General features: G+C 42.8%; 2 protein-coding genes across 2 annotated transcripts in view; one reads left to right on the plus strand and one right to left on the minus strand.

Annotated features, from left to right (window-relative positions):
* Positions 1–1043: 1043 nt before the first annotated feature.
* Positions 1044–3935, minus strand: LOC119361415. The gene is made up of 7 exons (XM_037626630.1): positions 3917–3935; positions 3585–3773; positions 2346–2422; positions 2156–2230; positions 2008–2064; positions 1573–1693; positions 1044–1472 (listed from the first exon to the last, which is right to left on the minus strand). The coding sequence occupies exons 1-7, from the start codon at positions 3933–3935 to the stop codon at positions 1291–1293; spliced, it is 720 nt and encodes a 239-aa protein (XP_037482527.1). The 3' UTR covers positions 1044–1290.
* An 842-nt stretch (positions 3936–4777) lies between these two features.
* LOC119361416 (ervatamin-C-like) overlaps positions 4778–15831 on the plus strand; it is a 12721-nt gene continuing 1667 nt past the window's right edge. Inside the window, exons 1-2 of the mRNA XM_037626631.1 lie at positions 4778–4908; positions 15582–15648. Coding sequence (XP_037482528.1) covers positions 4778–4908; positions 15582–15648 — 198 coding nt within the window. The remainder of the gene's footprint in view (positions 4909–15581; positions 15649–15831) is intronic.

Here is a 15831-nt window from a genome sequence, read left to right on the forward strand (position 1 = left end):
CTGAAAAATATCCGCGGCAGTGAACTCCATGACTGGTGCCCAATTAGATTCGACAGGCACGGACGCACGTGGTTCGGATCCTGTAGCCGGAGACGAATCCGAGGGTCTGATGACACCACTTTCACAGGAGGTGGGATCAGTGTTCGGCTCCAACGCCGATGAGTGTGCGGCTTCCATGGCGGGGTCCATCCATCCGCCTTCGGAAGGCACGATCTGCTCCGGATTGATTATCCGTGCCACCGCAGGCGCAATCTCCCGAATACTGTCCGATAGCAGATCAAAGTCATGCCTGTTGTGACCGTTCGGCATGCCTAGCATGGGCTCGAATCCATCGAAGATCAAGTCTCCGCGGATGTCGGCAGTATGGTTTAAGCTTCCAAACCTGACCTGATGGCCAGGGTCATAGCTATCGATCTGCTCCAGATGGCCAAGTGAGTTGGCCCGCAGTACGAAGCCGCCGAATACGAAGATCTGTCCGAGGAGGAAAACCTCCTCCTGGACCGCATTGTCGAAGATGATCGAAAGGGTCATCAAGCCTTACAGCGACGGCATAGTGGAACTCTCAATGAAAGCACCAATGTCGGTGTCAAAACCGGCAGATCTCGGGTAGGGGGTCCCGAACTGTGCGTCTAAGGCTAATGGTAACATGAGGCAAGGGACACGATGTTTTACCTAGGTTCGGGCCCTCTCGATGGAGTTAATACCCTACTTCCACTACTAGGAAAAAGGCTACTAGCAGCACGGGTAAAATGGCTACTAGCAGCGCGGGTACCTGCGCTACTAGTATCGCACTACAGCTAATAGTTAGTAGTAGCGTGGGTTAAACCCGCGCTACTACTAACTTTGTTAGTAGTAGCGCTGGTGCACACCCGCGCTACTGCTATTTCATACACGCGCTACTACTAACAAAATAGTAGTAGCGTGTCTATAATACCAACGCTACTAGTATCCTAAATACTAGTAGCGAGCTATTTTTTCCCACGCTACTACTAACTTATTTGAAATTTTTAAAAAATAAAATCAATCAATTCCATTCTATCACACAATTGCCGTATCTACTATCACAGTTCCTCATTGTAGAGGCAACTCTTGTATAATTCATATCTTTTACATAAGAGTGTAAACACAGTGTTGTGCGTGTCAGCTACCTACGTAAGTGGTTCTTGCCGTGCAAATTCAAAACTTTACCACTACTTCTAGACGTCAGAGACTAATACACGTTGTTATGGTCCAATCCAAAAATTGGCTCACTCGTCAATGCGTGGCGCCTTCTCGGCCTGATCTCGTGGCCTACAACTGTGACAAAACACAGCGGGCAGCCTCGACGAGCCACACTTGACCGATGACAGCCGCCGCCTTGTGTTGTGACGCCGTCATGTCCCTCGCCCTAGCCCTCAGCTCAAGCAGGCTCCGGTCGATGTCGGCCATGCCACCAGCGGATGGAGGAAGCCATCGTACACGTGCCCCGCACCCTGAAACCCGAACACCATTAAGATTCAGATTCAGAATTGGCCACATACCGAATCAAGTCTATCTGAAATGTTGATCATCTCTCGGGCTCGGGGTGCTTACCCGTGTGCTGGGGAGCTAGAGGTAGATGATGGGCAGCAACTTCGCCTCTCCATACATCGGCAACCACGACACCGTCCAGTCCATGAACCTCTCGACGGTCGTCGGCATAGCCACCAGAACCCTGCAGCATTACCAACAGAGGTTCAGAAACTTTAGATTCTTCAGAAGAATGACACGGAAAAATAATGTGGTGCATGTCGATGAAAAAGACAATCAGTGAAAAAGACAAGGAGCATACTAACCCCTTCAGGCAGTTAAAATATAATGTACAGCAATAAAAGTGGAACATGGCTCAGCATTTGCATTGATAGGGACAGATATACAATTGGGGATCCACTAGGTAAATAAATAATTCTCATAAATCAACAACATTGTCTGCATTTAACATACTGTAAATAGAGTCTGACATCCTTGAGGAAACCCAAACATTGCTACCTTCTTTGGGGCTCGAGCATGAACTGATGCGCTCTGCTTCTTGTACATACGGCTGTGCTGCACCAGTGTTTATGCAAGGGCGTCAGTGTTAAAATAAAACTGAATTTACTATGAGAGGGGATGGAATGCCTGAATGCACAATACTTACCTGATTGACTACCTGTTGCCGCACAAATCTATGGTGTTCAGGAGTTCGGTAAAATTGATCGGACAATGCCCGAAACTGCTTAAAAGGAAGATTCAGAAAGAGATAAGTACTTGTAGAGCAGGTCTATACTAATGATACTAAATATACTATTCTCAAAAAGTAAACAGAAAACTGAATCCGGTAGGTAGACCTGACAATTGCCGTCTCCGTTAACCTTGAGCTCAACCAGGCCATACAGCACCAACTTGTCGAGAAGTCTTCGGTTATCTGAAAAGGGTTCATCAAAAGAAGGAATGTCTCCATTTGTACACAGCAGTCACACCAAGTGTAGATGCACGACTCAGAACAAGTAGTAGCCATAAATAAACAGAGTGAAGCAAACAAATTAACATCAAATCAATCGACCCACTCAGATCACAAACCATATGTGAGCAGTTTTAGAATTCAGCAAATGGGGAATCACACACGCATTACATTTGTCATAGTCAGACCCTTCCTACTATTACATTTGTTATAGTCAGACCCTTCGGTGCGGTGGACCCCTGTCAAAACCCCCAAAACCTGTTTGACGGTTTGCCAACCACGATTCATGCGAGGCTGACGAAATCCTCTTAGCTGGATCGACAGAAAACACCATTGGATGTACCCTAGCTGGGTATAGAAACGGGTTCAGAGTTCGATCACGGCCCCGAAGAGGGCCAGCCTGACGCTTAACAACAAGGACAGTAGGGGCCAACTAAATGAGCAATCAGGTTGCTGGAACAATTGTCAATAGACGACGTGGTCACACTGAAGGGCTACATTTGGATATGCGTTGTCCACTACTAATTGTCTACGAAAGCAAGGGCCACTGAGCAGTGACCAACATAACAGCAGCAGACCTAGAACGATAATCACACCGACCAAAATATAGTCAGTGCGGAAGGTATCTGGGGACAATTTTGCAGGAATAAAAAGGATAATAAGTGTCGAGAAACGTAAAATGTAGAGTTAAGCAAGCTTCTCAAGCTGCCAGACACAGTAAGTTCAAGTGTGTTTACGAAGGTACCATAGATAAACTCTGGACGAAATTAAACGGTGGCAAATAGCATTACGTTGAAGGATCCTGAACTTGGTCGCTAGATCACCTGACAACCGCAAGATTTACGTCTTTCAGGTGAGAAAGCCGCAATCGTTCCGTTTATTTCCCTTTTCCGTGGGAGAAAGCCACCACTCTGAACAAGGACTTTGATGCAGTAGGTGAAACAAGATCCATTTGCGCACTGATCACTAAACTCAGTTCCTCCCCTCTCCCATATGTGAACTGGGCCTACTGTTCTTTTGAAGACTCTACAGAATAGGTTCCTCTGACGGCACACGCATTTGATTGGATCTCGAGCTAGCACGACACGGGAATGGGGAATCGGAGCAGAGAGGGAGAGAGAGGTACCATGGGATGACGGGGTCGGATGAGGAGGCGCGGCGGGTGGCGGATAGCACGATGGCCTCCGGGACACGCTTGTTGAGGTCGCGCAGGATTTCGACGAGCGGGCGCGTGATCCCTGACGGCGCAGCGTCCAGCGGCACCACGTAGTTGCCAGAAGCGCCACCGGTAACCAGCGCAATCTTTCCTTCCAACCTTTGATTCAGAAAACAAATCAATCAAACTTACTGCAAGCAAGCGCATACTAATAATGATGTATTTAGTGGCATGAATTATAAGTGCTCTTCAAAATCTTAGCCCTGGTATGCATTAAAAACCATGGCCCCAGTATTATCCACCTGATCCCCTATTGCTCATGCCCAACTACATTTAGCCCATCACCATCACCATCACTTGTACTCCCTCTGTTCCTAAATATTTGTCTTTTTAGAGATTTCAAATGGACACCACATAGGGATGTATATAAACATATTTTAGAGTGTAGATTCATTCATTTTGCTCTGTATGTAGTCACTTGTTGAAATATCTAGAAAGACAAATATTTAGGAACGGAGGGAGTACTACGTAATATACTTTAAGCTTAATGTTTCTGCTCCACACTGTGAAAAACAACCCAGGAAAGACAGAGCACCAGCATTTCATTTATTTCTCTTGTTTTCTGACAGAGCATCAAAGGTGTGTGTTCCTTCTGCAATACGTAGGGTGACGTTTCCGAATCTGGGAACCTTACCCTGGCTTTTTGCAATATGCAACCTGAACTCCTAACACTGCAGTAAATGCATGCCTCTCAGCCCTGGAGCAGAGCAGATAAGCGATGCCAACCAGCCCAGCTGCAGGAACCTCCCGCATCACCCAATCGGCGCCATTGGAGAGCCATCACACACCTAAAATAGCCCTACTTCGGCTTGATCCGGTCAAGATCGAACTCCTACTGCGACAGATCACGGGGAGATCAACTGGGGAGCTGACCAACAGCGACTGGGGGTACATGGAGGAAGAGGAAGAAGGAGGCGAGCAGACACGTACCGCGGCACGGAAGAGGAGGAGGAACGTATGGCTTGAGGCCGCCGCGGCGAGCACCGCCCTACCCCTCCTCCGCTGCTCCGGCGCCACGGCCACGCGCACGCGGCTACGGCGGAGCCGGGGGGAGCAGTGAGGAGGCGAGGGTCCGCCCGAGGGAGGTGGCGGAGGTGGCTTCCATGGGGATCGGAACGGAGGAAGGTGGGAGCTTGGGGGAGTGTTGCGCGCGGCCGGTGCCCAACCGGCAGGGTGATGGCGGCGGTGAGGAGATCGTGGGGAGAGGAGCCGGGGTGGGGTGGACCAAGGAATTGTGAGTTTGTGAGAGGGTTTTTTTAGGGATGAGAGAGAGAGAGTGGTGGGGTGGGAGTGGATCGGGCCGGGGTGGTAATGGACACGCTTAGTAATAGTGTGGGGTATTACCTGCGCTATAGCTACTTACTTAGTAGTAGCGCAGGTTTTATACCCATCGCTACTACTATAGCCTGTCTCGGGGGCATGGGTAGAAACCAGTTAGTAGTAGCGCGGGTTTATACCCCTCGCTGCTACTATCAACTTAGTAGTAGCGCGGGTTTTATACTCCTCGCTACTACTAATTAGCAGTAGCACCGTTTTGTAGACCTCGCTACTGATAAGTTTCTGTGTATAACGTTTTCCTAGTAGTGTTCCTTCTTGATTGATTTTGATGATATGAGTATTACAAGAGTTGATCTACCACGAGATCGCAGAGGCTAAACCCTAGAAGCTAGTCTGTGATTATGATTGTTGTTGTCCTACGAACTAAACCCTCCGGTTTATATAGACATCGGAGGGGGCTAGGGTTACACAGAGTCGGTTACAGAGAAGGAAATCTACATATCCGAATATCCAAGCTTGCCTTCCACGCAAAGGAGAGTCTCATCCGGACACGGGACGAAGTCTTCAATATTGTATCTTCATAGTTCAACAGTCCGGCTGAAATATATAGTCCGGCTGTCCGAGGACTCCTTCAATAGTATTGGTGGAGGTTTCCTTTGCATAAAACCAATTTTCTCCTATACTATTTTTTTAAAACTCCTTTTGAAATTAAAAAAAAGTTTTAGTATAAAAGGTAGGAATGAGACACATGGATATACGCACCAGTGCTCATTATCCAAATTTTGGTAAAACATAAATATGATTGAAGTGAAACGCATTCACTATGCTCATTCATCAACTTTCCCTTCCCTTAAAACAGACTTTTAGAAAAGAGAGGGGAGATTCTTCTTCGGTCCAAGTCTTTAGTTGCTCAAAATTGCCCGTAACCGGGGGCACGACTAATCAATTAGGTTAAACCCTCTGCAGAGGTCCTACACGTTCCCCACATGACACAACCAACCCCGTTTATCGTTACACACTTGGGTATACGACTAGGAGGAGATTGTGACGAAGCCTTTCCGTAACAGCCCCCTATACCGTCAAGCCGCCCGCAACTTCGGCACGAAGGCCTCTCTCCGATGGCGGTCCTAGGGTAGGGTTTCCCGTTAGTACTAAGCTAAGCCAGAGCCCATAGTAGCATGTGGCTGTACTGGAAACTACATCAAACTGTACTTAGAAGATCTCAGTCCCATAGACGGCGGTCCCCACCAAAAACCTGTGTGCAAGACCCCAGTCGGGCGCATTCACTGCAAGACCCCGATGGACGCAATCACTTCTAGACGCTCCCATCAATAACATTCAGAGTAGAAGTAAAATAGTATATAATTTTGTTTTTCAAAAGTTTTCACAAAACGTTGCCCAAAAGAAGGCAAGTTTAAATGGTTAAAACTTGTTTGATTTTCAACTCACCCATTTGTGCAAGCGCGGCCAAGCATGACAGTAAGTCTTGAACCTAAGGCTCTAGCTAGTAAAAATACTTTGCAAACTTTTGTAAAACATGCATAATATTACATTTAAAAAATATATGCATAATTTAAATAATATAGGTCAGGGCATGATCGAATTGCAACTTGCCTTCAGTTTCGCAGTCACAAGGTTCTACCTCCTTGTAGAATTCACCTTCACACTCGTCGCAATCTAACACGATAAATAACTAAAGTAAGACACTCGGCATATCCACATTCACGTAACAATGATTCAAGCAAGCATTCAACACACCATAAAAATCCAAATGAATATCCAAATAACAACACGAATTATTCGATTGCCACTATCATAATTTCTAGGGCATGGTTAGGGTTGATATAGGATCAGGTGTGGTATTGGAAGAAAATAAGACATAGTCATATTCTAGGGTTGGTTAATATTGATAATAAGTGATGATTTGGTTTGAAAGGTTGTGAGACCGGATTCTACGACAAAGTCTATAATGGTTCGATCGAAATATTTTGACTTGGGTTAAATGGAAATGGTTATGACATAAGTTTCAAGACAAGAATTAAATTCTTAATCTTGTAACTCCAAATTTTTGTGGTGATATCAAATGACCAGAGAGGTTCCCTAGGGATCAATCTAGGAGATTTATCCTAAGATAAAATTTATTTGGATGAGGGTAATGAATTATGTCTAAAGAGAGTCAATTTGGTGTGTTCAAGCTAAAATAATAACTAAACAGAGTTGATAAATTATGCCATGGTTTCCAACAGAAAGGTGAGCTCCTAAGGTCCAACTTTCATATATAAAACATTTTTATATGATTTATAGAACAAAAGATATAGTAAATATACTCATCTTACCATTTAAATCAAAACTAAATTTTAAATTGCCCGAAAGTGAGATTTTATACTTTCATAAAAAAGTACAGGTTTCACCGAATCCGGGGATATCTTATTTGTTGAAATAGGACATACGGTTTGAGAGATACGAATTTCCGAAGTTTGGATATTTTTCTGAAAAAAAAGAATTACGGGATTTAGATAGAGCTCACCGGAGTTGGTCGCCAGAGTTGGGGAAGAAGGTTGCGGGAGTTGTGGAAGAAGGTCGCCGGAGTTGTGGAAGAAGCTCCCTGACGTCAAGTAGAAGGAGGACGGCGAAGAGGTCGACGAGGAAAGTCCGTTGGGCAATGTCCCGGGCTCGGCCTCGTCCCGTGGCAGCGTGGAGCGGCCGCCGGAGCTACTGAACTCCGACGAGCAATTGATCGGGATGGGGAGGGATATAGGTCCCGAAAGAAGAGGGCTTCGGACGAGGGCTTAGAGGGGCTCGCGGGGTGCTTTTTATAGGGCTCGGGGAGGTCCGAATTCAAGCAGATGAAGGACTATAATGGTGGCGGTTCAGTTTCTCTGTAATGGCCACTACACTCGATTGATGGCGCACTTAGGGATGGGAGGGGTCGAGGGAGGAGAGGGGAACCGGTTCTGGGGGTTAGTGGGTTGGGAGAGGAAGAGGGGGAAAGGAAGAGGTGGAGGCGTCCATGGTTGCAGCTGGCTGTTCATGTTCCTGTAACGAAGGATGGGAGCAGGAAGATGGCCATCGGTTGGGCTGAAAAGATATGGGCCTTGTGGAAGAAATTGGCCCAAAGGAAGAAGGCAAGGACAAAAAAAATACAAAAACAAGGTGGGCTGTGCTGTGCTGCTGTCTCGCGCTTGTCCGAGATTTTGAGAGAGAAATATACTGGGTCAAGCTAGATAGTTTAGGAATTAGGATTGAAATATAATTATGTACATACGTACGTGCACAAAAAGTTTACTTAAAACAAATAATAAAAATGTTTACATTAGTGCCAATATTATTTAGAGTCCAAGAAAATTAGTCTCCGAATTTAATAAAATTAAGTTTGTTCACAAACTACCCTTCACACTTTATGGACATAATTGAAATAATCAAAAAATTCAGTTTAGAGTTCTGCAAATTCACGAAATGATAGTTATGCAGTACTAAATATTTCCAAATATATTTTGGAGAAGTCACATTATCTCCTCTCATTAAATTTGTTGGAAATATTTAAATGGCATTAAAATTTCAAATGAGATCCAATTTCTAATGGAACTCCAAAATTCAAGGAACTTCAAATGAAATTTTTTTATCCACCACATTTGAGAAAGTCATTTTATTCTCACTCCATTTTTATTTGTGGTTTCAAAATATTTCGTAAGTGTCCAAAAGAAAACCAATCGGATTGAAATATTTGAAACAAGAATCAAAAGGTTTTAATTTCCCATGAAAATCATAGCAATTCACTCAATAATATCTTATTTTTAACATTCCAAAATTTGGAAAATTTTGGGATGTTACATGAACCCATGGTTCTCTTTCTTTACCGTGCTTCCTAACAACGAAGTCTCTCTTATCATAACGTTGATTCTTTGATTGTGGGTTATCAGGATCAACAGCAGGTTCAATCTCTACATCATTGTTATTGCTAGGTTGAGCATCAACATGAACACTATCATTAACATTATCACTAGGTTCATGTTCATCACCGGATTATGTTTCAGCATCAAAAATAGAAATATCATTGGGATTCTCAGGTGTCTACAACAGGTTCACTAGAAGCATGCAAAGTCTTATCATTTTTTCTTCTTCTTCTTAGAAGGACTAGGTGCATCTACATTATTTCTCTGAGAATCTTGCTCAATTCTCTTAGGGTGGCCCTCAGGATACAAAGGTTCCTGAGTCATTTTACACCCTCTAGTCATAACTTTAACAGTATTATCATTTCCCTTATTATTTAATTCATTAAGCAAATCATTTTGAGCTTTAAGCACTTGTTCTACTTGAGTGGTAACCATAGAAGCATGTTTGCTAATGAGTTCAAATTCACCCTTAACTCTAGACATATAATCACTCAAGTGTCCAATCATATAAGCATTACTTTTCAATTGTCTACCAACATAAGCATTGAAGTTTCCTTGTTTAGCCATAAAGTCATCAAACTCATCCAAGCATTGGCTAGAAAACTTAGTACACGGGATTTCAACTTTATCATATCTATAGAGAGAATTTACCTTAACTACCTGTGTCGGGTTATCAAGACCATGTATTTCTTCAACAGGAGGTAAATTCTTAACATCTTCAGCTTTAATACATTTTTCTTTCATAGGTTTCTTTGCCTCTTGCATATCTTCTTGACTAAGAAATAGAACACCTCTTTTCTTCGGAGTTGGCTTAGGAGTTGGTTCAGGAAGTGTCCAATTGTTTTCATTAGTCAACATATTATTCAATAGCAATTCAGCTTGATCAACAGTTCTTTCCCTGAAAACACAACCAGTACAACTATCCAGGTGGTCTCTGGAAGCATCGGTTAGTCCATTATAAAAGATATCAAGTATTTCATTTTTCTTGAGAGGATGATCAGGCAAAGCATTAAGTAATCGGAGAAGCCTCCCCCAAGCTTGTGGGAGACTCTCTTCTTCAATTTGCACAAAATTATATATCTCCCTTAAAGCAGCTTGTTTTTTATGACGGGGAAATATTTAGCAGATAAATAATAAATCATATCCTGGGGACTACGCACACAACCAGGATCAAGAGAATTAAACCATATTTTAGCATCACCCTTTAATGAGAACGGAAATAATTTAAGGATATAGTAGTAGCGAGTTTTCTCATCATTAGTGAATAGGGTGGCTATATCATTCAATTTAGTAAGATGTGACACAACAGTTTCAGATTCATAGCCATAAAAAGGATCAGATTCAACCAAAGTAATTATCTCAGGATCGACAGAGAAATCATAATCCTTATCAGTAACACAGATAGGTGAAGTAGCAAAAGCAGGGTCATATTTCATTCTAGCATTCAGAGACTTTTCTTTCAGTTTAGCTAAAAAATTCTTAAGATTAGATCTATCATTGCAAGCAATAAAATCTCTAGCAGTTTCTTTATCCATAACATAACCCTCAGGCACAACAGGCAATTCATATCTAGGGGGAGAATCTTCATCATCACTTTCATCAATATTATCAGTTTCAATAGTTTCATTCTCTCTAGCTCTAGCAAGTTGTTCATCAAGAAATTCACCTAATGGCACAGTAGTATCAAGCATAGAAGTTGTTTCATCATAAGTATCATGCATAGCAGAAGTGGCATCATAAATAACATGCGACATATTAGAATTAATAGCATAAGCATGTTTAGGTGTCGCAAGCTTACTCAAAACAGAAGGAGAATCAAGTGCAGAGCTAGATGGCAGTTCCTTACCTCCCCTCGTAGTTGAGGGAAAAATCTTTGTTCTTTCTTCTTTCAAGTTCCTCATAGTGATCAGCAGATATAAATCCCAAGTGACTCAAAGAATAGAGCTATGCTCCCCGGCAACGGCGCCAGAAAATAGTCTTGATAACGCACAAGTATAGGGGATCGCAATAGTTTTCGAGGGTAGAGTATTCAACCCAAATTTATTGATTCGACACAAGGGGAGCCAAAGAATATTCTCAAGTATTAGCAGTTGAGTTATCAATTCAACCACACCTGGATAACTTAATATCTGCAGCAAAGTATTTAGTAGCAAAGTAGTATGGAAGTAACGGTAACAGTGGCAAAAGTAACAGTAGCAGTTTTGTAGTAATTGTAACAGTGGCAGCGAAAAAGTAACTAAGCAAAGAGCAATATGTGAAAAGCTCATAGGCATTGGATCAGTGATGGATAATTATGTCGGATGCAATTCCTCATGTAATAGTTATAACATAGGGTGACACAGAACTAGCTCCAGCTCCTCAATGTAATGTAGGCATGTATTCCGAATATAATCATACATGCTTATGGAAAAGAACTTGCATGACATATTTTGTCCTACCCTCCCGTGGCAGCGGGGTCCTATTGGAAACTAAGGTATATCAAGGCCTCCTTTTAATAGAGTACTGGACCAAAGCATTAACACATAGTGAATACATGAACTCCTCAAACTACGGTCATCACCGGTAAGTATCCCAATTATTGTCACTTCGGGGGTTAACGGATCATAACACATAATAGGTGACTATAGACTTGCAAGATAGGATTAAGAACTCACATATATTCATGAAAACATAATAGGTTCAGATCTGAAATCATGGCACTCGGGCCCTAGTAACAAGCATTAAGCATAGCAAAGTCATAGCCACATCAATCTCAGAACATAGTGGATATTAGGGATCAAACTCTAACAAAACTAACTTAATTACATGGTAAATCTCATCCAACCCACCACCGTCCAGCAAGCCTACGATGGAATTACTCACGCATAGCGGTGAACATCATGAAATTGGTGATGGAGGATGGTTGATGATGACGATGGCGACGGATCCCCCTCTCCGGAGCCCCGAACAGACTCCAGATCAGCCCTCCCGAGACAGTTTAGGGCTTGGCGGCAGCTCCGTATCGTAAAACGCGATGAATCTTTCTCTCTGATTTTTTTATCCCTGAACGTGAATATATGGAGTTGGAGTTGAGGTCGGTGGAACCTTAGGGGGCCCACAAGGCAGGGGGCGCGCCCTAGGCCCCCCACCCTCGTGGATAGGGTGTGGGCCCCTGACGTTGATTCTTTCGCCAATATTTTTTATTAAATCCAAAAAGTTGCTTCATGGATTTTTAGGTCATTCTGAGAACTTTTATTTCTGCACAAAAATAACACCATGGAAGTTCTGCCGGAAACAACATCAGTCCAGGTTAGCCCCATTCAAATCATGCAAGTTAGAGTCCAAAACAAGGGCAAAAGTGTTTAGAAAAGTAGATACGACGGAGACGTATCAGCGCCCTCCTACCTCGTGGCCGCCTCGTTGCCTCTCTGACTTCATCTCCAAGTCTTCTGGTTTGCTTTCGGTCCAAGAAAGATCATCGTGAAGGTTTCATTCCGTTTGGACTCGGTTTGGTATTCCTTTTCTCCAACACTCTAAAATAGGAAGAAAAAAACAGAAACTGACACTAGGCCCTCGGTTAATAGGTTAGTCCCAAAAATAATATAAAATAGCATATTAATGCCCATTAAAAATCCAAAACAGGTAATATAATAACATGGAACAATCAAAAATTATAGATACGTTGGAGACGTATCAATGCATAACCAAGGAGGAAGGTTATACAAACATAGAGTCACAGGCCAGGTGCTATGATTGCTGCTCTGCTCCCCAAAAGGATTAATGCCATCTGCGCTTAGACCAAACCATATGTTCCTTCCTTCATCTACAAAGTCCCGCACTTTCTCTCGATTTTTCTACACTCCGACCCGTCAGCGGGTACTCTCAACTTCCTGTCTTGCTTATGGTCTTCTCTGTGCCATCGCATCAACTCAGCATGCTCTTTGTTTTGGAACAAACATTTCAACCGTGGTATTATAGGAGCATATGACATCACCTTGACATGAATCTTCTTCCTGGGGCGCTCGCCCTCAACATCACCAGGGTCGTTGCGGCTGATCTTATAGTGCAATGCACCGCATACCGGGCATGCATTCAAATCTTCGTACTCACCGCAGTAGAGGATATGCAATCATTAGGGCATGCATTCAAATCCCCGTACTCATCGTGGTAGAGAATGCAGTCATCAGGGCATGCATGTATCTTCTGCACCTCTAATCCTAGAGGGCAGGTAGCCTTCTTTGCTTCGTACGTACTGTCAGGTAATTCGTTGTCCTTTGGAAGCATCTTCTTTAACATTATCAGCAACTTTTCAAATCCCTTGTCAGATATACCATTCTCTTTCTTCCATTGCAGCAATTCCAGTGTGGTGCCCAGCTTTTTCTTGTCATCTTTGCAATTTGGGTACAACTATTTCTTGTGATCCTCTAACATGCGCTGCAACTTCAGCCTCTCCTTTTCACTTGGGTAGTTTCTCTTTCCATCAGCAATTGCTCGACCAAGATCATCAGTGGGCTCATTTGATGCCTCTTCTTCAGCTTCTTCCCGCATTGTTGGCTCAGCTTCTTCCCCCATTATTGTACCATCGTATTAAGGAAACCCATGGCCAGGATAGTTGTCGTCATCCTCTTCTTCTTCTTCATTGTCTTCCATTAGGACCCCTCTTTCTCTGTGCTTGGTCCAACAGTTATAGCCGAACATGAAACCAGACTCAAACAAATGGACGTGAATGGTTCTTGAGCTAGAGTAATTTCGATCATTCTTACAGTCAGCACATGGACAACACATAAAACCATCCGCCTGCTTGTTTGCCTCAGCCGCAAGCAGAAAATTATGCACGCCCTCAATGAACTGGGGAGAGCATCGGTCATTGTATATCTATTGCGGTCTCATCTTCATTACAAAACACCGAAAAGACCAAATTAATACAAGTTCATACACACTTATTCTCATAAAACAACATACAAACTCTCTAGCTAAAGCATTTAAATGCAACAATAAATGCGATCAAGATCGCAACTATGGTAACAATTGATCCAACAACATAATGATACCAAGCCTCACTATCAATGCCATATTTTCTAATGTTTCTAATCTTCAAGCGTATTGCATCCATCTTGACCTTGTGATCATCGACGACATTGGCAACATACAACTCCAATTTCATCTTCTATTCTTCAATTTTTTTTCAATTTTTCTTTCAAATACTCATTTTCTTGTTCAACTAAATTTAACCTCTCGATAAGAGGGTCGGCTGGAATTTCTGGTTCACATACCTCCTAGATAAAAACATCTATTCACGTTGGTCAGCATAATTATCATAAACACGAAATGCAACAAATAGTTATAAAAGAGAATATATACCACATCCGAATCATAAACCGAACAGGTGCCGACGGGGATGGATATCAAAACCATGCCACTATGTATAACAAACAACGCACAGGTAAGAAAACCATACAAGTAACTATATATCTAAATCACACAAACATGATTTTTTTTTTGATAAAAAAATAAGAACCAGAGGCTCACCAAGGTGGTGCCGGCGACGGGCCGGCGCGGGCAATCGACGGTGGTTAGGACGGGGACGGGAAGGCACTAAGTAAACCACACATACATATGCAAACTAAGAGTTAATTTGAGCTCAGATTGCATATAAATCAAATAGACTACCACATATAATTACTCCCAAGTAAAACCCACAAATCGCTATACTTATAGAGCATTGCAAGAGCTAATCTAGCAATGAGAGATAAAAGGATAAAGTTGCTAACCTTTGTGATCACTTGGATGGATGGGGGGGCCTTCAAATCTTGACAAATTTTGCGAAAAATGAAGGATGAGCTCAAGCTTTGGGGAAGAACAGAGAGGAGAGGAAAGGGGAAGAACAGAGAGCTCGATCGCGGGCTGGACGAAGGGTTTATATAGGAAAATATTTAGTCCCGATTCATGACACAAACCGGGACTAAATGTGAGCTTCTAGTACCGGTTCGTGCCATGAACTAGGACTAAAAGGACTAGTGGGCCCCCATCCTGCCTCCACCCCTTTAGTCCCGGTTCATGTCACGAACCGGTACTATAGGTTCAACACGAATCGGGACTAATGATGCCCGAATCCTTAGCCGTTCGAACCGGCAATAATGGTCACATTAGTGCTAGTCCGTTTACAAACCGGGACTAATGTATCTCACGTAAAGTAGTTTTTCTACTAGTGTTGCACAGTTGTAGATAGTTGAGAAATAAATCATCACAAATAGAGTCTCGTGTCATAAAAACAACAATGGGCAATGATCATTGTCAAGGCAAATAGAAACACAGTATGAACATAATCATTTGAAGAATGTTGAGAAAAAATTCCTTCAAATAGTTCTTTTAACTTCCGGGATGTAGTTGGTCTCTGCGCCAATTGACAACTTGCAACAATTGTTGATTAAAAATCAAAACAAAGATAAAATACTCTTTTCTTACAACTTCCAGTGAGTGTTACTGTCTTGTGCATATTCGGTTTCCCTTACTCGAGGTTAATTATAGTAATGTAATTGATGAGTTATGCATGTGTGTGCATCTTTCACTTTATATTGCTAGAGATTAAGCTTGAAAATGGAATAGTAACAGTCTTGGACTATAGAAGAAAAAGTCCCGAGGAGTATGCGAACATGACTGATATGCTCTAGTGGTAAGTTCAGTCGATCATTATCGCACCATATCGGTAGCTTTGTTCATTTCCTGATATCAAGTAATTATTCTCTTTGTCTGGCAGAGTTTGGAAACAATTCACCGCCATTGCTCCAACACTGTCGAAGGAACTGCGATTTACACACCCGAAAGTAAGTACTACTAGCTAGTTTCGTGCATCTCCCATTGATTCTAGCTAGTTCATCAAAACCATTAAGCATGCTTTATTATCAGTTTGATTGAACTCTATTTCTCGTAAAGGTCTTGTTGCAGGAATCCGGGAATGCCTTTTATGGATACTACGTTTGCGGGTTCATCTACAACTCGAGGAAATC

The sequence above is a fragment of the Triticum dicoccoides genome, chromosome 2B (genome assembly GCF_002162155.2).
Source record: "Triticum dicoccoides isolate Atlit2015 ecotype Zavitan chromosome 2B, WEW_v2.0, whole genome shotgun sequence".
Classification (NCBI taxonomy): Eukaryota; Viridiplantae; Streptophyta; class Magnoliopsida; order Poales; family Poaceae; genus Triticum; species Triticum dicoccoides.

Bases quoted from the DNA above. Each gene is read 5' to 3' on its own strand.
- LOC119361415 (XM_037626630.1), bottom strand. The intron at 2,423-3,584 runs GTACCTCTCTCT...AACCCTTTTCAG, and splicing joins TCCGACCCCGTCATCCCATG to ATAACCGAAGACTTCTCGAC. The intron at 1,473-1,572 runs GTAAGCACCCCG...TTCGGGTTTCAG, and splicing joins TCTAGCTCCCCAGCACACGG to GGTGCGGGGCACGTGTACGA.